Source organism: Salvelinus fontinalis, chromosome 34 (genome assembly GCF_029448725.1).
Source record: "Salvelinus fontinalis isolate EN_2023a chromosome 34, ASM2944872v1, whole genome shotgun sequence".
In the NCBI taxonomy this organism is placed as follows: Eukaryota; Metazoa; Chordata; class Actinopteri; order Salmoniformes; family Salmonidae; genus Salvelinus; species Salvelinus fontinalis.
The window spans coordinates 14,058,930-14,085,069 of record NC_074698.1 but is presented as its reverse complement, the minus strand read 5'-3'; the positions used below and the strand labels follow the sequence as shown (position 1 = coordinate 14,085,069).

The window sequence follows — 26,140 nt, the reverse complement described above, 5'->3', positions numbered from 1 at the left end:
TACGGCGGTCCACAAACAACGTTAGAGGTGCATGCCTCCATCTGCTGGATGGGGTGAAAACTGATAAGCTTTAACGCAAAAATAATATGGAGAAGGGAAGGGTGAAAAATATACTTGTAATATTCAAATATAAATAAAACAAACTGTACTCCTTCAGTCTGATTCGAATGTATATTCAGATCCCTACCAAGGTTCAGTATATTCATTCAGTATTCCCTGTAACATTTTGTCTGTAAAGTCCTGGAGACCTAGAAATATGTTTGCTGTCATCACAATGAGTTCTAGTTTCTTCAAATTGTTAAATTGTTAAAAAATTTGTTTGTCCTGTGCAATTTATCACTTGCGCAATAAACGCAACAAAGTCCACCTTCTTCACTGTTAGTGTTTCGGGATCCTTCTCCTAAACTGCCTTCACTGCAGGCTGTGGGGCATTCACTGCCATCTCATCTCCACTTGCTCTTTCAGCTATTTTCACTGCCTCCACATAGGAGACCTCCTGGATAGCCCTGATCCTTGCTACTGCGACCTCCTTCATCCTTACAGGGCACTCCAGGAACTTGGGAATGTGATTCCCATCACAATTACAGCAATGTGCTTCATCTGACTCTTCAACTACAACATATTTATTCCTTCGACAAACACTTGTCATGTGTCCATTTTTTAAACAATTGTAACACTGTAGCAGCTTCTGTAGATACAGTCTCACCACATGTTTCACATACCCAAGTTTTACATGAGTCGGGAGAAACGCTTGATCAAAAGACAATAACAATAGGCTTTCCTTTCTTTCGATCTATCATTTGGGTCAGACGATGTGCGTCTACCACTTCAGGTGTCCTACTCGGAAAATCATAGCTTTCCAAATCCTACGTTGATAGTTTGTAGAGCCACAGCGCTTCCTCCCTTTGTTCTTGTGACACACACAAAATCAACAACATACCACTTCTGGTCACTCTGACCAACTCCACTTTTTCCAATGTGTCCTTTACCATCGTTGAGACCCCAAACGGATTACCCAAAAAATATCCTTGCTGGTGAAACGCACTCCAACAATAAATGTATCTTCATTTCCAACTAGCCCTTTTAGCTCCATTCTTCTTTCTCACCGTTGTCCACCTATCATTCTCACCAACGCGCCAACAAAATCAAACATTGCATCCGCTTCTGGTGTTACACGACCTGCCACCACTAGGATAGATTCTAATTCATCCATCCACCTTCCATATTCCTCCACTCCGGAAACCTTTGTCCTTCTCGTCCTCTCATTATAGCTAGCTAACATCGCCATTCCCTCAAGCCCTTGTCCTTGTTCTTCCAGCTCGCCATCCAGATCCATTGGAAACAAATTACCCCTCATTGACTCTGCTTCCCCTGTGCTAGCTAGAGTTCGTCTTCTTTAAATTTGTGAAAGGTAAATACACTGTCATCTACAGTACTGGATTGTGAGGCTGGTCACGGCCTCCCTAGTCATCTATTTCTCTTATCTAGTCTGTGTTTCCGCCTACTGTTCTGGAATGTGAGTTCATTACACTTTGTGACACAAAAAAAGATGGGGAAAAGGGAATATAAATTGCCCTACTAACTAACCCTACTCCCATTAAAACCTCACCACTACTTGGCCCGATCTGATCCTACACTAGGCCGGCAGCCTGTGAGGATGGGACACTTCTGCAGTAAAATTTCGTACACTGAAGTACTTCTCTGCAGCTGCCACCACAACATCTATTTTCTGTGATTAAGTTCCATTTCTGTGGTACAGTTGATTGGCTATGAACGCTAAGAAACCAACTGTACTGAAGCACGTTATTCCTATCACTCTGTATTGGCCTCAGCCTACTCACAGGGACTCTCTTAGGATCACTCGCCCCGATCTCTTTACCTGCCTTTCTCTCCACGTACACTTCTGATCTCCAGCACCATGTGTACCCTTACAGGTAACACACAGCTTTTTCCACCAATACTACACATTCCTTTGTTTCATGCCCTGCACACTTCTCACATCTAGGAATCGCCATCCTACACACTGCTGCAATATGACCATGAGCTTGGCGCCTAAAACACCATAATGGGTTTGGGAGAAAAGCTCTCACGGGATAACTGACACATCCTAACTTGACTTTGCCGGGTAAAGACACTGCTTTAAAACTCAGCAGGACAGACAGTGTCTTCTCTGTTTCACCATGCTCTCCACTGTAGCTGCGTTGCACAAAACGGTGGCCGTCACAGACACCAGGAATCTTCCATTTCAGTTGATCCTCCTCAACACTTAACGCCACCCCAGTTATCACTCTTTTCAACAGCGCCCTGCTCCGGAGAGCAAGGCAAGTCACCGTTCTTATCCCGAGGAGCGTGGTGCGGAACGCCCCATCCCTCTGGGCGGAAGACACACAATCATCACGAGTCCACTTCGAGTTACTTTCACCGATTTCAAGTCCCCAACCTCTTCTCCACCCAACTAGACACCACATATGGATCAGCCAGAAGGCAAGGATCCATTCTCTCAAGATCTCACTTCCACTAGGCCAGAATACCCTTTACCATCATCGGACAAGGCTAGAACTTGCCGGTCTTCACTGCATTACCACAGGTAATTCATCCTCATTCTAGTCAGGTTCAATGTCTTAACTACCGGAGTGTTTTTAGTTTTTATACTTGACGCCAATCTTCCTCACCCCACCGCTTCCCTCTTCACTCAGCTCTTTTCCGTCTTCCTCGCTGTCCACTTCCACATCTCCACGCTCTTTCCTCTCCTTCATCCGCTGTAGTAGCAAACTGTTCAAATTATTATTGTATCTTAAACTCCATCCTGGGGTTTTTCTGAAGAGGACTATAGACTACAACATCTTGGGGTTTCATACTGGTTTTTTTCCCAACAACCTTCCTTGCTGGTGATCATACTAGACCAGCTCCATCTCTGCTTGATCTGCTGGGCACCTCCTTGGCCAGGGAGGTGACCAAGAACCCAATGACCATTCTGACATAACTAGTTCCTTGGCTGAGATAGGAGAACCTGTCAGAAGGACAACTGTCTCAGCACTTCACCAATCTGGACTTTATGGGAGAGTGGCCAGACGTAAGCCACTCCTGAGAAAAAGGCAAATGACAGCACACCTGGTGTTTGCAAAAAGGTACGTGAAAGACTGACAGCATAAGGAAAAAGATTCTGTGGTCTGACGAGACAAAACACTTACTTTTTGGTTTGAATCCAAAGCGGGGAGCCCAGCCAACAGAGAATTGCAGTAGTCTAGATGGGAGATTACAAGATTCCCGGATTAGGACCTGCGCCACTTCCTGTGTGAGGATAGGTCGTAGTCTATGGATGTTGTAGAGCATGAACCTTCAGGAGCGAGTCAATGTTTGCAGAGAATGACAGGGTGTTGTCCAGGGTCACGCCAATGTTCTTTGCACTCTGGGAGAGGGACACCGTGGAGTTGTCAATGTGATGGAGAGGTCTTGAGTAAGGCCATTCTACTGCCAATGTTTGTCTATGAAGATTGTATGGCTGTGTGCTCGATTTTATACACCTGTCTGCAATAGGTATGGCTGATGTAGCCGAATCCACTAATTTGAAGGGATGTCCATATACCTTTGTGTATGTGTATATGTATGTATGTATGTGTCCCTGCACTTCTGAATTGTGTGGTGTATGTTGTTCCTCGCTGTTTCAACAAAACGTTTGAGGTCATCTCCTCTAGTGAACAGTACAATGGTATACACGGACGTGTTGTATTCACACATCTTCTGGATCATCTTCCCTGTTTCTATCTCCTCTTGAGTGAAGCGTCCCACAGTTAGGACCAGGAGAGAGATGTTGGGCTAAGGAGCAGCCATAGAGATGCATTTACCAATTTCCTTCATGATCTCTACATTATCCACCGTTGTGCCAAACAGCCCTGGAGTGTCAATCACTGTTACGATGTCTCCCATCTCTTTCTGACACTCAAAGGTGACTGATCCAGCATAGACATCTTCCTTGAACAAGTCTCTTCCCAGGATGGTGTTTCCAGTTGCACTCTTCCTAATGTCTTCCCCAGCACACTCTCCACCAATCTCCCTAGTGACAGAACAAGATACAATGTTTACTACACATGCAGTTCATACTAGCTGAAGATTATGAGATAGCTGTGGCAGAAATATTGGTAATGTTATGTCTCTTTATGTAGCAAATTGTCAACTGAATTATAATAAGATGAGCCATTATTAGGGGAGTCATGCAAGCGTATGACAAGACTTACAGTCCATTTTAACCACATCATAACGATACAATATGGTTAATGAAACGTTTGCCTCTTATACAGTATATACACAGCAATGTATTTTTGACAAACTAAGTTGATAATGATGCTGATCAATATTATCAATCAATGTATTGCCATCTATTGATAGCCTTCCCTCATAGACCCCAGATGCACGCGACTTTTGGCTGCAGTAAGAAATCCATCGCTGTCTGTGCCCATTCAACATTCAAAAATGGTATTACTTCTAAACTAAATACAATTTGGGGGGGGAGGGTCTCATACGCTTACAATTTGGTTGTGATCTTTGAAAAATAACAACTGCTGTATCCAAAATAGCTATCTAGAATAGTAACGCTCATTTACATAATAGGCTGTAGCAAAAGCTAGCCAAAAATACATTTTACTCTTTGAAGTTTACGTGTTTTTCAAGTATAATGCAGTTGATTTGCGATGATGACGCACACAATATATTAAGCAGGACATTCATACGAGCCTTAAAATCCAATTATAATCCAATAGTGTGAAATGCACTCATAAGCAACATGTAAATAGAGGCGTTTTTTTCTGGCGTTCTATAAGAACTTCCCCTTCTTTTGACACCAACTTTCACGCATCTCCCTCGTGCGGCAATGTTTGCAAACACAAAGGGGTCTATTGTATCAGTATGATCAAAATGTATCAGCGCTTGAAGCCCCGTACTTTGTGCTTGCCATTCCATGTAGACATAAAAATATATAATAGATTCAAATGAATGTATTTTTTTTTTTTACATCTATTTATTTACCTGTTGTTTTGAGCTTCTCCTCCAGAGATCTGATAGTCATCCTCATGTTCTCCATCTCTGTGTTACAGCAATGGGATAGATGTACAGATGTAGGATCTTCATTTTAAAACGTATAGTGTATTTGAGGTTTAAAAAGGCTTCTAAAGCTTGTAATTTCCACTTTGCAATGTCAGACTTGATTTTCCTCTTATGAAAAATGTATTGACTCTTAGAAAAATAATTAATATTTCCTGTTGCTGAAGGATTATTTTCCTGCTGTAGAAAACTGGCTAAGATTTAAGATCCTACATCTGTACATGCAAGTATGTACTAGTCCTATAGCATATATCTGTGTTCCCTATCGTTTTCTCTACAGCCTGAAGCAGAACTGGCACCTCTGAGCTATGGCTTAACTCATGATATCGCCCCCTGCATTTTTGGATTGTCTCCTGAATGCTCTCTTCTACATATTTTCTCTTGGCTCTCTGTTTGGTTTTGTGCTTCAACACAACCATAAAATCATTGAACTTTGAACTCAGTATATTCTGGATAGTCTCTTTCTTTCTTTCTTTCGTCTTCATCAGTGAGTTGAGCCGCTCCATACAGAGCAGGCAGCTCCACCAGGGTGACTAAGCGTCTATCTACCTTACCCTGTCACTTCATACACACTGAGCAGGAGGTTCACTCTGGGCTGGACTTTGTCTGACCCAGTTGGCTGTGTAGAAGTCTTCCAAGCTCCTCTTTTCCCACACAGCACCAAGTTCATTATTGCAAACATTGGGAAGAGAAGATAATCAGATAATTTTTCTAATTTACACGCTTCATTTGGATTACTTTACAAGCTACTAAAACATAACTAAGGGTACCGAAGAAATATTGCTCAGACAGTCAGAGATTGTAGGCCCTTTTTAATAAATTGTTGGTAACCACTATTGAAGTAAATTTCCACTGAGCGAATCTGCTGGGTTTGAATGGTAAACTTCTTAAATTAGTTGCTCTCTGGAATGCAGATCTAGGTATGATAATACCAAAGACTTGTGCTGCAGTAAATTAGGTCATCTACATTGTGTTAAAGGCTTCTGAATGTACTGTATACATACTTTCAAATGCATCTGTATAGCCTACTTACGTGCTTTTGGATTGCTTGTGTCTTTTCAAAGTTCCCTCTGTTAACAAAAGGCACCAGTTAAATAAATCATTGTGTTAAAAAAATAAAGACAATATGAACAATCAAGACACCATTGCTATCAGTGGAGGCTGTAGAGGACAGCTCATAATAACGGCTAGATTGGAGCGAATAGAATGTCATCAAACACATGGAAACCACGTATTTGATACTATTCCGCTCCAGCCATTACCACGATCCTGTCCTCCCCAATTAAGGTGCCACCAACCTCCTGTGATTGCTATGGCTGACTCATGCCTGATGCCCACTGCATATGAATGCATAATGATTGTACAACTTCATCTATAAATAGCACTGCTCAGTCCTTTGGCCCAAAAGTCAGTAAATATTCCACTATCAAATTTTCTAAGTATTTTTCCAAGATTTGAATCAACACAGCGGACATGCTTGTCTTATATCAGTGGCATTCTTTCCTGTCATTACATTCTTTGTCTTCCCCTTTTGACTCTCGGTAACAACTTTCTTAGTATCACCTTCTCTGTCTGGTGTCATTGTACAGTATCTTATGTGTTTTCGTTGTAGGTAAGATATCCTCATTTGTTGTCAGTCCCCATCTTTGGTGAGACAGTGCTTCACAAAGTAGGTGGGGCCATAATATCCTTTTATCTCTCTATTGGTATGTTTTCTAAAATGTCACTTGCTGCTTTTTGGAGACTTACTGACGATGTCCCCTCTTGCGGGGTGTATATGACACATTTAAAAGGTTTGGTTAGTGTTTTTCCAACAAGGATGTAATAGTCTACACAAACTCATAGCTATGAAGAACAGTTTCATAGCAGCCCTACTCTAGTCCAGGGGGTATGTGGACGAGGTACTGCAAGCCAGATCAAAAAAATATATATATATATATATATTAAATAAATATTACTAGCAAAAACAGGTTCTGTGGAACAAGTTCAGAGGATACAATACAATATTATTAATCTACAATATAGGCTACCATGAGATGCACAACGTGGCCTGTGAGGCTCACCAGGAACCACAGTACTCCATCAAAGATAGTGTTCAACTCAATACTTCTTGTATTCCCTAATAATTATGTTTTTCATTGTAATTTAAGCTTTAAAACTGTTCAAATGTTTCTCTGCCCCGTGGGAAAATGTGTAGAGTTGCAGGAAATTAGCTTTAAACCTGCAAAATGTTCTGATTTTGATGTGGTCCCTGATGAATTTGCTTTCGCAAAGGGGGTCCCCAGCCCCAAAACGTTTGGGAATCCCTGCTCAAGTCTACTCAATAGATTTCTTCTGCATTGATAGGTCGAAACAGAACTGAAATACAATATCTTAACGACACATTAAAGCATTGGCATGGTTGACTGAATAAGTCCTGTATGAAATACACTCACCAGGTAAAGGGCTTCGGGAGGTCATATCTTAATGTCCCCAAACTGCTATTCAATTTCTTTGCTAAAACTGAACTTATTCCCTCGTTCTCAGTTTTTTTTTTTGTTGATACGTCAATCCTTCATTTCATGATAGCCAGCTATAAATGCTAACTGTTACACAGACAAGTTTCTTTTCAAATCAAAGTTACCAGGACCATAGGGAGAATATTTATTTCTAGCTTCCTACAGCCTTTTCTCTGAAAATGGATGATATTCATAATTCAAACCACTGTTACTACTACTGTTACTAAAAAAATAAAATACCATAGGAGACGAGACTTCCCTCAGGTGTTAATATACAGTATTTTTTCTGAGGCTTCATGCCACAATGACTACCACCCTGTAGCACTCGCATATGTAATCATAAGGTGCTTTGAGAGGCTGGTTATGGCATACATCAACGCCATCATTCCAGAAACCCTAGACACACTCCAATTTTCATACTGCCCCAACAGATCCATACACAACGCAATCTCAATTGCATTCCACACTGCCCTCACCCACCTAGATAAGAGGAGTACCTATGTGAGAATGCTGTTCATACAGCTCAGCGTTCAACATCATTGTCCCCTCCAAGCTTGTCACCAAGCTTAGGACCCTGGGACTGAACACCTCCCTCTGCAACTGGATCCTGGACTTCTTGAAGGGCCGACCGAAGATAGTGAGGGTAGGCAACATAACCTACGCCACACTGAACCTCAACACGGGGAACCCACAGGTGTGTGTGCTTAGTCACCTTCTGTACTCGCTGTTCACCCACAACTGTGGGCCACGCACGACTCCAACACCATCAAGTTTGCTGACGACACGACGGTGATAGGCCTGATCATCGGCGATGATGAGACAGCCTACAGTGAGGAGTCAGTGACCTGGCAGTGTGGTGCCAGGACAACAACCTCTACATCAGTAAGACCAAGGAGCTGATTGTGGACTACAGGAAACGGAGGGGAGGGGGGGGCAAGCACGCCCCCATCCTCAAAATCAGAACATTTTGCGGTGGAGCAGGTCGATGGCTTTTAAGTTCTTCGGGATTCAAATCGCTAAGGACTTAAAATGGTCCACACACGCGCACAGTTGTGAAGAAGGATCGACAGCACCTGTTCCCCCTTAGGAGGTTGAAAAAGTTTAGCATGGGCCCTCAAATCCTCAAAACGTTCTACAGCTGCTCCATTGAGAGCATCTTGACTGGCTGCATCACTGCTTGGTATGGCAAGCAGTGAACAGCTTCTATCCCCCAAGCCATAAGACTGCTAAATAGCTAACAAAATGGCTGGTAAGACACAGATCTGAATTGACCATTGTATTTATTAAACATTTTGCACTGTCTCTATGCACACTCACGCGCCAACACAGAACATCCACACACTTTTATACTGACTCTACACACACTTACATACAATCTTCACGCTGCTCCTACTCTGTTTATCATACATACTGATGCCTAGTCACGGTATCCCTGTGCATACAATATCTACCTCCATCACTATAGTATTCCTGTACATTGTAAATATGCTATTGGCACTGACCCTGTATATAGTTTTACTTTCTCGTGTTTTTTTCCTATCCTGTTATTTTTAGTACTACATTGATACTGATTACTGCATTGTTGGGTTTAGAGCTTGCAAGAAAGGCATTTCACTGTACTTCTGCACATGACAAAACTTGAAACTTGGCGTCTAAACAGAACAACTACATTGCCTGGTAGCATCATACATCTCTGAACCAGAAGACAGTAGCTTCTCTGTATAGGGAAGTGACCAGCTCCTAAAAGTGGTACTTTAAGCTTTTTATGCAGCCAACCTAAAAATTAACAAATGCAATATCAATCAATCCCACTGACTCTCCTCTCACTCTGTAGTCACTCAACACACACTAAAGGACCAAATGAAAATATTCAATTTTATCTGTCTTTTTATTTTGCGGTTGTTTTAACACCACAAAGACAAAAAATTGCATCAGAATCTATAAAGCAGAATAATACCAATATACAAATGAACACAAAAGTATGAAACAAAATAATATAAGGAATATAGAGCAAAGACGATACAGAAGTAAGCATTCTGTGCTTTATCATTATTATACCCACCAATAAACATTCCATTATCTAGTTCAACTTTATATACAATATCCTGTCTTTTCAGGAATAATATATTGATTTTAATCAAAAGACACATCATTAAAACAATCACTTAAATGTATGTAGCCTATACTTAACATTCAAACCTATGACATATACAGTGCCAGTCAAAAGTTTGGACACACCTACTCATTCCAGGGTTTTTCATTATTCTTTACTATTTTCTACATTTTATAATAATAGCGAGGACATCAAAACTAATGAAATAACACATATGGAATCATGTAGTAACCAAAAAAGTGTTAAACAAATCAAAATATAGCCACCCTTTGCCTTGACAGCTTTGCACACTCTTGGTATTCTCTCAAGCAGCTTCATGAGGTAGTCACCTGGAATGCATTTCAATTAACAGGTGTGCATTGTTAAGTTGTGTAATTTTATTTCCTTCTTTAATGCGTTTGAGCCAATCGGTTGTGTTGTGACAAGGTAGGGGTGGTATACAGAATATATTTGGTAAAAGACCAAGTCCATATTATGGCAAGAACAGTTTGAATAAGCAAAGAGAAACGACAGTCCATTACTTTAAGACATGAAGGTCAGCCAATCCGGAAAATTCAAATGCAGTTGCAAAAACCTCTCATGAGGACCGCCACAGGAAAGGAAAACCAAGAGTTACCTCTGCTGCAGAAGATAAGTTCATTGGAGTTACCAGCCTCAGAAATTGCAGCCCAAATAAATGTAAGACACATCAACATCAACTGTTCAGAGGAGACTGCGTGAATCAGGCCTTCATGGTCGATTTGCTACAAAGAAACCACTACTAAAGGACACCAATAATGAGACTTGCTTGGGCCAAGAAACACGAGCAATGGACATTAGACTGGTGGAAATCTGTACTTTGGCTCTGACTACAAATTTGGGATTTTTTGTCTCCAACCGCCGTGTCTTTGTGAGACGCAGAGCAGGTGAATGGATTGATCTCTGTATGTGTGGTTCCAACCGTGACGCATGGAGAAGGAGGTGTGGGGGTGCTTTGCTGGTGAACCTGTCAGTGATTTATTATTTAATTCAAGGCACACTTAACCAGCATGGCTACCACAGCATTCTGCAGCGATACGCCATCACATCTGGTTTGCACTTAGTGGGACTATCATTTGTTTTTCAACAGGACAATGACCCAACACACCTCCAGGCTGTGTAAGTGCTAATTGACCAATAAGGAGAGTGATGGAGTGCTGCATCAGATGACCTGGCCTCAACAATCACCCGACCTCAAACCAATTGAGATGGTTTGGGATGAGTTGGACCGCAAAGTGAAGGAAAAGCAGCCAACAAGTGCTCAGCATATGTGGGAAATCCTTCAAGCATTCCAGGTGAAGCTGGTTGAGAGAATGCCAAGAGTGTGCAAAGCTATCATCAAGGCAAAAGGTGGCTACTTTGAGAAATATAAAATATAAATGATGCATTCCAGGTGACTACCTCATGAAGCTGGTTGAGAGAATGCCAAGAGTGTGCAAAGCTGTCAAGGCAAAGGGTGGCTATATTTTGATTAGTTTAACTTATTTTTGGTTACTACATGATTCCATATGTGTTCATAGTTTTGATGTCTTCCCTATTATTCTACAATGTAGAAAATAGTAAAAAATAAAGAAAAACCCTGGAATGAGTAGTAACTTTTGACTGGTACTGTATTTATTGGACCCTGTAGACCAGGGTTTTTTAACCCGAAGTGGGCCCTGGACATGTGAGAGGTGGGTCGCGAGTTATGAGAATACATCTATAATAACATATAGATTTCTTCTTAATTTGGGTCGTTAGAGGAAGATTTGAGTCACGGGAGGACGGTAAAATGTCTAATTTGGGTTTCAAGATAAACGTTTAAGAACCCCTGCTGTAGAAAAACACTTCACTCAGGTATTCAAATATGGGTAGTGTTCCTATTTACATTTTTTGTAAAACTGCAGTTTTGGAATTGACAGGTCAGTGAGAGGATTTTTTATGAGTAAAACGTTTCAAAATTATCTGTTTGTGTGTTGTCTTCAGCAAAAAGACCTCTCAAAGGAAAAACATCAATGAGGAGGCTAGTGACACTGAGCAGCAACATAGCAACCCTAACAAGACAAGAAAACAGCCATGATGAAGAAAGCAGGTATATTCAGGCATAACTGAAGTATATTAATGCTGAAGATAGCCAAGGCTTGCCTATGTATTCAAAGAAACTATTTCTGCTCAACAGGCCCCTCCCAGAGGCTGGGCTGGAAATCTCTCTGCCTCTTGCCACCAGGGGGAAGAATTGCTTGGTCCCCATACCCTTGACAACTTCACCTAAACCCAGAGGTGCAACATTGAAGTCTTCCAGGAACACCTATGAAACAGACCAGGCTGAGGTTTGAGATGAGAACAGTGAAATTAGTTGTTTATTTTCTCAATCTAAAGACACAACCTAGATTTGAGTCAATGTCTTAAGTAGTTGAACATGTTATTACTCCAACCTCGTGAAAGTGACAAACTGACAAGTTTTCATTTTTGTCCAAAAAACATAATCAAGACATCCCTTGATTAGACGGTCTGCACATGCGCAGTTCGGCGCGATATGACCGTTACACCAACGTGATGATAAAACATGCCTGATCTGTGCCGCACATAATGCCCCAATTACGGGATTCTAATCCTGTCTGCTGCGGCCGGGTCCAGCTCTGCTAAGAAGCCCATTCCTCTTTAATCTGAAATCCACACCAAACCTCTGTCAACAGCTGTTCCCTCATACGTCGTCAACAACAACCATAACGTTCCGGGAGACACCCCAAATGACCCCCAAAACCCCCCAATTATATTATCCTCACTGTACCTTCCTGTTCATGCCAACACACACTAACACCCATCATATAATAATAACCTCCCTTCATAATAGATTCGTTTAAAATGAGAAGAATACCATCAGGTCAATAAACATCAAAATATACATTAATTTCGGGATCCCTTAGTGTCTTATCCAAGTCACTCTGAAATCTTAAGTTAGAGAGGGTCCTGCTGACCAAGCGGGATCTCCCTCTATTTGGCAACATTTCAGCAAGACGCAGAGCTGGCAGGAGGGTGAGGGGGGATGCTGTATAATTGACAATATTTCAATGGCACTCATGTCAATGGCATGCAGGTTGTTAAGTGTTTCTCTGTGTGGTAGGCCTTTTGGAGTGTTAACACACAGCCTGAAGACACCTGGGAATGGTCTATGCACGAGTGTGTGTATCTGTAGTGATCCATATTGGCAGTGGTATGTGACAATGGACCTCTATGTAGTAGGTTGTTTGTATTGTCAAAATAGACTGAGAATATGAGTACTATGTTCATGTATGCAATGAAGTGGATCAGCCAAAGTACTCAAGCCTGTCGATTTCATACGGCACTGTAGTAGAGTCCATAAAGCCCCTCCCGTCTCCACCCCACAGTAGTACCACCGGTCGGTGTGTAGGGGGGCTCAGAACTCATCGTCAGAGCTGAGCAGCAGGGTCTTCTCGTTGTCGCGGGTGCTGAGGTTGCTGTGGCTGCGGGACACCGGCGCCCCTCCGCGCTGCTCAAGGGTGGACTGCTGTGTGTACTGCTGGTAGGCCGGGGAGAAGTTGTGGATGGCGTCTTGCACCATGTCTCCGGGGTTCATGGTCTCCTTCAGACTGCTGGAGATGCTCTTCATTGGGGCGCAGCGACCTGCCGGGGAGGATGGAAATAGAGGGAGGATAAGGGATAATGGAAGGAAGAGTGGAACCCTACAGTGAGCAATCTGAATGCCATGAGTAAACAAAATGGAGGATCACATAATACTACTGAACCAAACAGACAGCAACAGGCAGTGGAGCTCCTAGTGCATTGCAAGGGGAGAACTCATACACATCACAAAATACATTGATAAAAGCAGCACATACTGTACAATAATGGCAATACAAATGTATGACAGCACTGAGGATGCTCAAAATAAATTGTTTGTACAAAATTAAGCTCTATATCTCAGAAACAGTTAAAAAATAATAGAATAACAAAATATGAGCACATCACAGAAATGGAGTAACCAGAAAGTACTGTGGCAGTGAGAAGCCAAACACAGCTGAGCTAGTGGTAGACCTACCGTACTGTCCATAAATAGGAAAGGACCCTTATAGTGCAGCACAGAGAGAGACAGATAGAGAGAGACAGATAAAGAGAGAGGGACATAAGAAAATATACAAGGATGAATATTGAACAATAAAAAAGGAGAAGGGCGAGAGAACAGAACATTAGAATAAGGAAGAGATGGAAGATAAATGAGGAGAAAAAGGATTCAACAAAAAAAATGTAAAAAACCAAGGGAGTGGAGAGGAGAGAGGGAGAATAAAAGAGAGGAAGAAACATTTAGAGACAGAGAGAGCAGGTCAGTGGAACAAAGTCACTGAAATAGACTTAAAGAGCAACCATGGAGAACCAGTGTCCTGAATCCTCACTGAACACAGTTCCAGAAACATAAGCAACTGCTTGTGTCATTTAGTCAGGAACACACTAATATGCTAATGATGACTTGATTTCTTTTACTTAAACAGTTTTCTCTCTAATCTGCATGGATAGTCCCTCCCTCTGTATCCTTACCGTAGGAGTCCAGCCTCTTGTCCATGTAGACCTTGTATGTGAAGGCGTGGCGCAGGGCCACAGCGGCAAAGAACATCTCAATGCAGATGATAAAGTTCTGGTAGCCGGCGGCGACCGTGCCCTCCCCAACTGACACTTCGGGAGAGTTGATTTTAGGGATGGCTCCACACTTCTCCAGGATGGCCAGCAGCATACCTTATCCCCCAGAGAGAGAGGGAGAGAGAAATCGAGGAAGGAGGATAAGAGTACTGTCAAATCCCATTGTGTGTATTATCTGGGAGAGAGGGTCAGCACACTTGGATGCAGCATTATCTATGATACATTGCGTGTGTGTGTCGATCGAGAGGTTTCCTTACCCTGCCAGAAAGAGAGGAAGATGACAGACTTGACCATGAGGAACTTGAGCATGGGGCTGTAGGGGACCAGCAGGTTGCGGGTGGCGAAGTAGAAGAGAAAGAGGGCGTAGAGAGACAGGCTGACAGAGAAGTTATAGATGATGGTCACATACAGGTACCCACTGGCCACACTGGAGAGAGAGAGAGGCACAGCCAGCTATCAGAACAGTGTCAACACATAGGGATGTCTTAGCACAGTCTTGTCTTAGAGATTAAGTAATATAATTCCTACTCTGAGATGCTTGACAACTACAACCCCGACATTTCGGTGAAAACAGATTTACAAACATAATAGTGTAAATGTAAAAATAAACATCTGTGAGAACAAACAAATAACATTTAAACTGTTCATACAGAAAAGTACAAACTAGTAAAGATATTATAGACAAACATGAACCCTCTGTGGCTTTTGAAACAATTCACTTTGAGGTCAACTAAGGTTAAGCAAATACTCTGATATAGTATATAGTAGAATGAGTGACAGTGTCCCATAGCCCTACGTACTTGAAGTCTCCGTCTCTGTACTTCCCAAAGGCCTGCAGGATGACCGTGATCATGGCCATCAAAGGCTTCACCACACAGAACTGCAGAGTGGCCTGAGAGAGAGAGAATATGTAATGCTGTAACAACTCTGTTCATATGAAAGGGTTTCTCACAAATAATGTGTAAGAAGAACGCTTTCACTATACCTGTTTGCAGAATCGGAGGAACCCAATGGAGTAAGTCCTTCCCCAGAGACAGCAGGTGCCGTACACACAGCTGGACCTGTAGACAGCCAAGACACAAGCATTTGGTAGTCTGTGATCTCAAGATCCACATGGAATGAAGAGGTTCAAACTATACAATAAAGTATTGATATACATTACTATTCTGCAGTTGTGGGATGTTTGAATGACATTCTTGGATTGTATATGAATTGTCTTTTCTTTTTTTTAAATAAGAGAGGACAAAGAGTGATAATAAAGAGAGACTCACTCAATGGGCTTTCCTCTGATCTCAGCCATGATGGCGCTCTCCCCTCCAAGGTACTCATAACACAGGCTGAGGAAGTTGTAGATCACAAACGCTGCAGAGGAAACACACACAAACACATGTAAGCAGTGTCAGAGAGTTGAGAGAATATGGGGGTAGTTGCCACTATGCAACTACAGCAGTCTTTCGGGTTAACCCAGCAAAGCTTTCATATCCAAAATCAATCTGTCTGTCTGTATGTATTTGGTCTGTTTGGACTCTGGGCATCCCTTGAGATCCCAGAAACATTTATGAGAAAGAACACTAACACACACAGCAGTAAACATGTTCTATCTAGAGGCATTGGCCATGTTCCTCTCTACAGTATTAAGGTCCCTATTTCCCATGAGCAGAATGCTGATGTGCTGTGTCAGTGCATGGGCCAGTGCGGAAAGCAAAACAAGATGAGCGACTGAGTCATTGTCCCCAATGGCCTCTGGCTAAACCACCCTCCATTCTAGCTTGGATCAACATCGCTCTGTCCCCCTGTGTGCACACAAAGCTACCCTCCCCCACTGTGTGTGTGTGTGTGTGTGTGTGTGAGACAACGTGTATTCCAGAGATTCCCAAATATTGATATCCATCCAGCTGAATGTTTAGTCCAAAACTATTCAGTTACAATCCTATTTAACAACACATGTACAGTACTGGTATAATCTAATACGTGCCTGTTTATTTGAATCCATTCATTAGCATAAATTATTTAGCTAAGAGATTTGAATGGTTCATAGAGATTTAAATTGATTTGGAAATTAAATAAATTGTTTCAAATGAACAGAGCACAGTTGTGGGTCCCGACTCCTTTGGACAGATGGAGAGTTGAGAGAAAATCCTCTCCAGTCAGACTGAATCACTTCCAGTTCATTGGGGCAGAAGAGGCAATAGGACTTCTCTCTGTCTCTTCTTTGGCTGTGAACACTGTTATTGGTGTCATTGACTGGGAGGAATGTGGTTTCAGCTGCTGTCCCAGGTGTTCAGTCCATGCTAATTTGAGGGTGGTGATACAACTACAGGACGAATCAATCCTGAAGCTTTGCTGCTCTTTCTCCTGTTCTGTCTCTTTTCTGGCATTGGAAACTCCAGCCATAAAGGACCCCTGCCTATTCCATTTGCTTTCCTTGTATATTGTATTTGCACACATATCGCTGCGTAGAGGTCTGAGCAGACAATAATTGGAATCCCAGTGGCATCCTTATGGTATTGACTCCTGCTATTCGAATGTTTGCAAACATGCATGTATAAATACACAACATCTGTCTGTCTGTGTGTGTGTGTGTGTGTGCGTGTGTGTGAGAGAGAGAGAGTTTGTAACTTTGACAGCACTGGGGCCCTCAATATTTAGCAGTGTGGAGCCCTGGGGCCACAGCTGCTGCCCTTGCGGTGTGCCATGTGCTGGCAGGGAGAGCCCACTGTGTGCAGCCTAGCTGAGCTGTCAGCTCCCCTGCCGTCAATCCATGCGCTCCCAGCACTCACACACATCATACAGTACACACACACACAGCATTTACTCACGCATCGTAGACTCACACAACTCTCTTTGACACAAGGTAGACAAAATTTGCAGCGCAAAGCACTCGTTCATCCATTGAGCACACCTTCGCACTGAGGTCCCCTTTTCCCCACAGACATAGGGTTGTACATTGTACGTACAAAAGAGTTTGTCAGGAATAATTTGATGGCAGAGACCGGTAAGCAAGGGGCACACCTGTCTGTATTATGTAACCACTGTAACAAAATGCTAATACCAATTTCTGTTGATGTTACTTCTGTTGAGATACAGCCGGCTGGTACAGAACAGCCAGACAATTTATCTGTTCATAAGTGAGTGGTTTCTAAAACTCTTCTCAAGGCTTCAGTCGTTTGCATACTGTTGCTAGGGAACAGGATTCCCCTCCCCAGCAATCCCAGCAGGCCTTGGAAACAACAAGAGAACAAAGATGGCCACTCTCGTAAAGGCAGAGAGACCGCAAAGACCATCTGTCACTAGGGACAGAACAGATTCCCACACACTCGATACTACAGACCAGGGGTTGGAACCGGTTCAGAAAACAGAACTAAAAACCGCAAAAGAACTACATTTTTCTAGGAACAAAATCAGAACCAGGAACGAAAGTGATCTATTCTTCTCCGGAACAGAACCATTATTTTAAAAACATGGGGACCAGTTAATAACATTCCGAGCATTTAAAAAATAATAATAAGTTCCACGAAATAAACAAACCGCGCCTATGCAAAGCCCTCCCTCTATCAATCAGAAACTTCTTCCAGTGTCATCCTGCTAGAGGTGTGCCGAGTAGTCGGACAAAACGAGTTAGTAACAGATATGGGCAATTTTTCGGATACGACTTGATCAGAGTATTTTTTGTAATTATCTTTCTCATGTCAGTCAAGTGAGGTGCTACATGGTCTAAATAGCTCAACTGGCCAGTTTGCCTGTCTTTAAAGAAAAGGACGGGCTGTACATTGATCCTGCTACTCTGATTGGATAGAGTGAAGCTGTATTTCTCTGTCCACTTGCTTCATAATTTCACCCGATCACTTTCACTTCTCTGTTTCGGTCTGATCATTGAGACTGCTGTTGCCTCCTGTTAGCCTGCTACTATGATAAATAAAATGGCAAGGACGTTTGGTATCAAGCTATCAATGTGCATAATATCTAACAATTGGGGCGAGGGTAGGGAAAAAAGATTAAATGGAGTCTTATATCTCCCTCTCTAACTTTAAGCATCAGCTGTCAGAGCAGCTTACTGTACCTGTACACAACCAATCTGTAAATAGCACACCCAACTACCTCATTCCCATATTGTTATTTATCTTGCTCTTTTGCACCCCAGTATCTCTACTTGCATATCATCATCTGCACATCTATCACTCCAGTGTTAATGCTAAATTGTAATTATTTTGCCTAAATGGCCTATTTATTGCCTTTACCTCCCTAATCTTCTACATTTGCACACACTGTACATAGATTTTTCTATTGTGTTATTGACTGTACGTTTGTTTATGTGTAACTTTGTGTTGTTTTTGTCGCACTGCTTTGCTTTATCTTGGCCAGGTCGCAGTTGTAAATGAGAACTTGTTCTCAACTGGCCTACCTGGTTTGTCTTTCCATCACGCATGTAAACAACTCACTGAGCTATAGCTTGCCCGTTCCATAGAAAGCTGCTCTATCCATACTGCATACTTGGTGAAGTAATTTAATGTTGAGTTAGATGTAAAAATATATATTATTTCAGAGGTTTAAAAAGGAACAGAAAGGAACAATATAAACCTGTCATCTTTTGGGGTCAAACTTTATTTTGCAGGTCGGAAAAAGTGGAATGGAACGAGAAAAAAAAAATGGTTCTATTCAGAACAAAATGATTGTAAAATTATTTGGTTTCCAACTCCTGCTACGGAACACAAAACAAGTGCACATGTAAAAACACAATCATCGAACGTATGCAAATATACAAAAATGTGTTGAGTACTTGTTCCGATGGAGTAGAACGTACGTGTGTGATATTGCTTTAAAAAACACAGAACATGTAGTAGCACAGCAGAAAGGTTTCAGCCTTAACAGTGTACTGCAAACAATGGAATGCACCTGTGCTTAGCGCAAATACATTTTTCCATTGCAACATCAAACCATAGACCAGCAGGATGAGCAACAGACCACAAACCATGTCTATCACAGCTCTATTTGAATGTATAAAGAACAAAAATATAAACACAACATGCAACAATTTCAAAATGTTTACTGAGTTACATTTCATTTAAGTAATCAGTCAACTGAAATAAATTAGGCCCTAATCTATGACTGTTGGTTACAGATACCTTTAAAACAATGGGCCTCAGGATCTCGCCACAGTGTCTCTGTACATTCAAATTGCCATCGATAAAATGCAAATTGGGTTTGTTGTCCATAGCTTATGCCTGCCCATACCATAACACCCCCTCCGCCATGGAGCACTCTGTTTACATCAGCAAACCGCTCGCCCACACACGTGGTCTGCGGTTGTGAGGCCGGTTGGACGTACTGCAAATTCTCTAAAACAACGTAGGAAACGGCTTATGGTAGAGAAATGAACATTCAACTCTCTGGCAACAGCTGTGGTGGACATTTCTCCAGTCACCATGCCAATTGCAAGCACAGTATATCTTCTCTCTAAAACAAATGTACTTGTATGTATTTGATGTTTCTCAAGGCATTCTATTCAGGTAAGAGTCATAAGAGTCATACACCAGAGTTCAGTGTGTCAATGTCAGTGTGTCAATGTCAGTGTGTCAAATCGGAGGGCATGTTGTCCGGTCCTCTGGCAGTCTCTATGGGGGTACCACAGGGTTCAATTCTCGGGCCGACTCTTTTCTCTGTATACATCAATGATGTTGCTCTTGCTGCGGGCGATTCCCTGATCCACCTCTACGCAGACGACACCATTCCACGACACCATTCTGTATACTTCCGGCCCTTCCGGCCCCTCCTTGGACACTGTGCTATCTAACCTCCAAACGAGCTTCAATGCCATACAACACTCCTTCCGTGGCCTCCAACTGCTCTTAAACGCTAGTAAAACCAAATGCATGCTTTTCAACCGTTTGCTGCCTGCACCCGCACGCCCGACTAGCATCACCACCCTGGACGGTTCCGACCTAGAATATGTGGACATCTATAAGTACCTAGGTGTCTGGCTAGACTGCAAACTCTCCTTCCAGACTCATATCAAACATCTCCAATCCAAAATCAAATCTAGAGTCGGCTTTCTATTCCGCAACAAAGCCTCCTTCACTCACGCCGCCAAACTTACCCTAGTAAAACTGACTATCCTACCGATCCTCGACTTCGGCGATGTCATCTACAAAATAGCTTCCAATACTCTACTCAGCAAACTGGATGCAGTTTATCACAGTGCCATCCGTTTTGTTACTAAAGCACCTTATACGACCCACCACTGCGACCTGTATGCCCTAGTCGGCTGGCCCTCGCTACATGTTCGTCGTCAGACCCACTGGCTCCAGGTCATCTACAAGGCTATGCTAGGTAAAGTGCCGCCTTATCTCAGTTCACTGGTCACGATGGCTACACCCACCCGTAGCACGCGCTCCAGCAGGTGTATCTCACTGATCATCCCTAAAGCCAAAACCTAATTTGGACGCCTTTCCTTCCAGTTCTCTGCTGCCTGCGACTGGAACGAATTGCAAAAATCCCTGAAGTTGGAGACTTTTATCTCCCTCAACAACTTTAAAAATCTGCTATCCGAGCAGCTAACCGATCGCTGCAGCTGTACATAGTCCATCTGTAAACTACCCACCCAATTTACCTACCTCACCCCCCATACTGCTTTTATTTATTTACTTTTCTGCTCTTTTGCACACCAGTATCTCTTCTTGCACATGATCATCTGATGATTTATCACTCCAGTGTTAATCTGCTAAATTGTAATTATTCGATTTATTGCCTACCTCATGCCTTTTGCACACATTGTATATAGATTCTCTTTTTTTCTACCATGTTATTGACTTGTTTATTGTTTACTCCATGTGTAACTCTGTGTTGTTGTCTGTTCACACTGCTATGCTTTATCTTGGCCAGGTCGCAGTTGCAAATGAGAACTTGTTCTCAACTAGCCTACCTGGTTAAATAAAGGTGAAATAAAAAATACAAATTGACAGGGTGGGAAGGTTCTCACCTTCGTAGCAGTCGCGGACCGTGTCAAAGTAGACGTAGTACTCTTCGTTAGTGAAGAAGAGGAGGCTGAGCCATGAGTCAAAGGCGTAGATGGGAACGATGAAGAGGATGCGAACTATGTGCCTCTGCTCATTGGGAGAGCTGTAGTAGCGCAGGTGCATGTAGATCTGTCAAAGGGAGAAAGATAGATATATAGACAAGAAAAAGAAGGACAGAGTGAAGAGGGCATCATTTAATCTCAGCTCCTAAAGGACCTGGCTAGATTATAATGTACTTCATTGTAGGAGAACAATTTAAAAACTATAAACGTGACAATTAAATAGACAATGAAGTGAAAGGAGGGTAATTGTGTTTGAATATTCAACAGCTTCCTTCTCCCTGAGAGGGACCACAGCTCTGTCAACGTGAGCTAGCTAAAAATGGGCTAGCTGAAACAAGTGTCTCATGAAATCAATGTGTTTTCACGAGGGCTCAGTGACTGTGACTTTGTGGTCCTGCCCACATCCTGGGGAGAGCAGTCGACATTGTGTGTGTGATGAGTGGATCTGTGTTGTGTTTTTCCATTTGGATGAGCAGGCTCTGTCATCAGTACCTTTTGTCTACTTCATCCTGTCCCAGGTTCCCACTTACACAATGCTACACCTATCACCTTTCCTGGCCTGGGCACACACACCTTTGGTAAAATAACAAACAGTAGGGCGCTCGCACACAGAGAGCACTGTACCAGCTTTGTTGCTTGGCAACAGCCCCTGCTCTCTGATGTCACTGCAGAGCTAGGTACACCTGTTGTCAGAGCGACGGCTCATCTTTAACCCTTTGTGTGAGCAGCAACACACAATGGAGAGGAATCATTAACCTGGGCCTTTCAGTAGCTCTGAACCTACAGGAGGTTAGTGGTCTGCAGGCAACATGACTACATATTTGAAGACCTGCCACAACTACTTTATCATGGCTGAACAGCCTGAGGTGTTCCAGAGTGCATAATCAACCTGGACTTGGCAGGTGTGAGGAATCTGAAGGGATGCCTTGATATGCTTCTGCAGTTTCTATCTGCAATTTGATTTGTGCATACTGAGAGTACTACTGTAGGCACTAAGCATCCATCTTATGCAGCAGTGAGACCACACTAACATATGATTTGAGTACACACAGTTGAAGCATATGTTAGATGCAGCATGCAGAAAAACATTGGAGTGTGTGTGTGTGTGTATGTATGAGAAAGAGTTCACTAGCCCCTTACCTGGTGGCAGGTTATTAGCAGGGCTGTCCAGACAAAGAACCCTGACACGGTCTGGGCAGTGGAGGTCATGAGGAAGTATGGTTCCTCAGGGGTCACCAGGGGGGTGTCTGGCACCCAGGAGGTGTTGGAGCCCGACGGGGCCGCTGTGGTCGGGGACCCTGGGGCCATATCGGCTGGGGGGTCATTTTCCATTCGATCTGACAGGGGCATGCCACGTCTCCACAGCTCCTCCATCATCTGGAGGGAGACAACAGGGGGATATGGTGGGTTTTCCGGATATTCACAATCACATTAACAGAAGTAGCTAAATATGTAGAAAAGGTAGAGCTCCATTAAGGAACAGTGTGCCACCCAAGGGACCAAAACCCAGGTTTCTTTCAAGGTTATCGAACAAATCACACATGGATGGTTGTCTCGGGCATACCAATAAAAACCTACTACTTTATTCAAATGAACAATTGAAGCTGAAACTAACATCCTAGTGGATAGAGAAAATCTAATTAAGATATGGAGAGGAGAGAGAGGAACCAGAAGGAGCTGAGTGAGGGAGAGAGAGGGGAACCAGAAGGAGCTGAGTGAAGGAGAGAGAGGGGAACCAGAAGCAGCTGAGTGAAGGAGAGAGAGGGGAACTAGAAGCAGCTGAGCGAGGGGAACCAGAAGGAGCTGAGTGAGGGAGAGAGAGGGGAACCAGAAGGAGCTGAGTGAGGGGAACCAGAAGGAGCTGAGTGAGGGGAACCAGAAGGAGCTGAGTGAGGGGAACCAGAAGGAGCTGAGTGAGGGGAACCAGAAGGAGCTGAGTGAGGGGAACCAGAAGGAGCTGAGTGAGGGGAACCAGAAGGAGCTGAGTGAGGGGAACCAGAAGGAGCTGAGTGAGGGGAACCAGAAGGAGCTGAGTGAGGGAGAGAGAGGGGAACCAGAAGGAGCTGAGCGAGGGGAACCAGAAGGAGCTGAGTGAGGGAGAGAGAGGGGAACCAGAAGGAGCTGAGTGAGGGGAACCAGAAGGAGCTGAGTGAGGGAGAGGGGGATGGAAGTTGAGAGAGAACACAGGGACAGAGTGAATCAGTCAGACAGAGCGAATTGGTGTGACATGGGCTGAAGGCCCACTGACCCAAATTCTCCTTCTCCTCTTGGGTTGGGAGCAGGGGCGAGCGTAGGAGAGCCACAAATACACAAAATACATCTCTATGGAGCACACTGAAGGACAGACTGGGTATATCAGTGCCAGTGGGACCTATAGCTAATGAGGAATTTATTGAAAGACAGAAAAATTGTGAACATTTATGATGTTGGTTTGAGTCTTTTAGCCATCAGCAGCACATGATCAATTCTCAAAGTCAGCAAGGTGACAGACCCCTATTGCTCATTAGGTCTGTAATACTGATGTATTGCAGAGTAGCCAGATAGCAGTTTTCTAATGGGAAACTGTAGGCTAAGTGACCATTAGAAAGATGGACAGTAGATACTCCACACCCTTGTACTCAATCCTGGCATTAGTGGTGCTCACTAGGTAATGTGATTGCTAGATGCATCAGTCTGGAGTCCAATGATGGAAATAACCTAATCATTCAGAATAAAACTACTGATTTAAAAATGGCAATTCAATTAATATGCATAGCTAAATATAGGCAGGTCATTGCCATGGGTGACTCACGCTGCTGGACGAAGCCTGCTGTATGTATTACATTTGAGGGACAGTTACATTTGAGTGTCACACTCGTTTCCCTCAAGTTGGGTTTCTCAAGTAACTATTGGTTCGTGATAAGCATAGACTATTGAGGTTGAATATCAGCAATATGTAGGCCTATTCTGTATAGACCTAGAGAATGAATGCCTATTAGGTTTATAATGAGATTTTCCCATAACACAAATGCTTAATTATTCAAGAAAAAGGGTTGAGACAGTAGTAAAGAATGAAAGTATTGGTCAATATTGATGGCCTCTAAAAACAGCAAACATGTTATATTGATAAGGTATACTGCTGTTCAGTTGTAATTGAGAGCCATGTCTGGTGCATTTCGTTTGGTTCAAAGACCAGATAATTCATAGACACGACAGGGGAGACTCCATCAATTCCTGCTGACTGAGCCTGAGGGTGTATTTCATACCATCTATTGTACTTTGACCTAAATCCTATCAGTCATTCAACATAGGCTTTTTGACATTGATGCCAAAATAAAACGAGATACATTTCTGCAGTTTTCCTCTCCAGATATACTAAAGGCATAACATACTAAAAAGAATATAGGGCGTTGTAGTGAGAATAAATGAATAACAACATAATTTCCATGCAAAGACTTCAATAAAAAACATTAAAACAATAGCAGCTGCCCATTTTCATATGAGAAAAAAAGGCAACCAAAACCTCTTTATGGATGATGTCATTATGAAAATTGTCATTGTACCACAAAATGAAAACAGGAGCTGAAATTACAGCTGTCAGCAAGCGAAAGCTACATTTGACGTTCGTTTGTAAACAGTTCCTTTCCATCCATTATGAACACAAAAACACAGCGCGAGCGGTGGCTTACCTGCCTCTGCTGCAGTTGTTTGATTTGTGTACACACTGCGGCTGTTTGAATCCAAGCATAAAGGTATCCTAAATACGCTATTAGCTACGACAGACACACATTCATAAAATAATGAAAATAATAAAATTCATACTAAATTAAAATGACTGCAATATAACGTCAAATGAGCAACCAATTTAAACCATGTTTACAGTTTTATCTAGCTCGCTAGCTAACGTTAGCATAGCTAGTTAGGTAGCTGCTCGCAAACTCTTAAAAGCCTAAGCAAATACAAACTTTTGTCTGTACTAATAGTCCATCTCATGTAGAAAAACTTTATTCACTCACTATCATTTCAAAATAGCATTATCGGGGAACGCTCGTGAATTCGGCTCCATTATTCCCCTGTATCTCTCCTAGCGATTCACTACGCTTAGATTTTACAGTAGCAGAACAGCGAAACTCCTCCACAGGTCCTACTTTCACGCAGGCGCAGTAGCTTCATCGCCTTCAGCCACTTTCCCATGATTTAACTCGTATATGCCAGCTGGTCTTGCGTTGTACAAACCCAAATTTATAATATTTGTGTATGAAGAATTTACCAGGTAGTATGAAATAAACAAAGCTACTGAATTAATTTATTCGAATATTACATATTTTATTGTAAATACATACGTCTTAATGAAGTAAACGCAATTACTTAGCTCGCTCCAAAATAACTTGTCACAAAACATTTGGATAATAGTTTCCCCATTTTAAAGTTAATTTCTTTCACTTTTATATACAAATCAAGGGGCAACCAAGCTTTCTTCCATTCAATTTCAGTAATATATCCGTTCCAGAAGAATTTAACTTAAATATTTATTAAAATCTATAAATTAGGCAATGACAAGAACAATATTTTCTTACATAATTTCACAAATGTAAACCCTGCTCCTTTTAAAATTTGTATCTGCAAATGAAATGTAAAATGTTCATTATTCCTGACATCTTCATGTATTCAAGTGTAGTGACTTTTACTTTATTGGATGTTTAGATTGAAAAATATGTACCGAGATGT

The 26,140-nt window shown here is 42.4% G+C and overlaps 1 protein-coding gene across 4 annotated transcripts; it reads right to left on the bottom strand.

The window, feature by feature from the left end:
• Positions 1 to 9,464: 9,464 nt before the first annotated feature.
• Positions 9,465 to 25,571, bottom strand: LOC129833209 (transmembrane protein 184B-like). 4 transcript variants are annotated; one of them, XM_055897621.1, is made up of 11 exons: positions 25,429 to 25,571; positions 25,102 to 25,185; positions 22,574 to 22,810; positions 21,335 to 21,500; positions 15,630 to 15,720; positions 15,344 to 15,419; positions 15,159 to 15,250; positions 14,616 to 14,785; positions 14,260 to 14,454; positions 13,766 to 13,792; positions 9,465 to 13,350 (listed from the first exon to the last, which is right to left on the bottom strand). In XM_055897621.1, the coding sequence occupies exons 1-11, from the start codon at positions 25,432 to 25,434 to the stop codon at positions 13,124 to 13,126; spliced, it is 1,371 nt and encodes a 456-aa protein (XP_055753596.1). In that variant the 5' UTR covers positions 25,435 to 25,571; the 3' UTR covers positions 9,465 to 13,123. The 4 variants fall into 4 exon arrangements, with proteins under 4 accessions (XP_055753596.1, XP_055753599.1, XP_055753597.1 ...); XM_055897624.1 differs by having other exon boundaries at positions 25,102 to 25,142; XM_055897622.1 differs by lacking the exon at positions 13,766 to 13,792.
• Positions 25,572 to 26,140: the final 569 nt, after the last annotated feature.

Coding starts and splice junctions, on each gene's coding strand:
- LOC129833209 (XM_055897621.1), bottom strand. Junction 14,786..15,158: donor TACAGAGACGGAGACTTCAA/GTACGTAGGGCT, acceptor CTCTCTCTCCAG/TGTGGCCAGTGGGTACCTGT. Junction 13,793..14,259: donor CAAGAGGCTGGACTCCTACG/GTAAGGATACAG, acceptor CTGCACTATAAG/GGTCCTTTCCTATTTATGGA.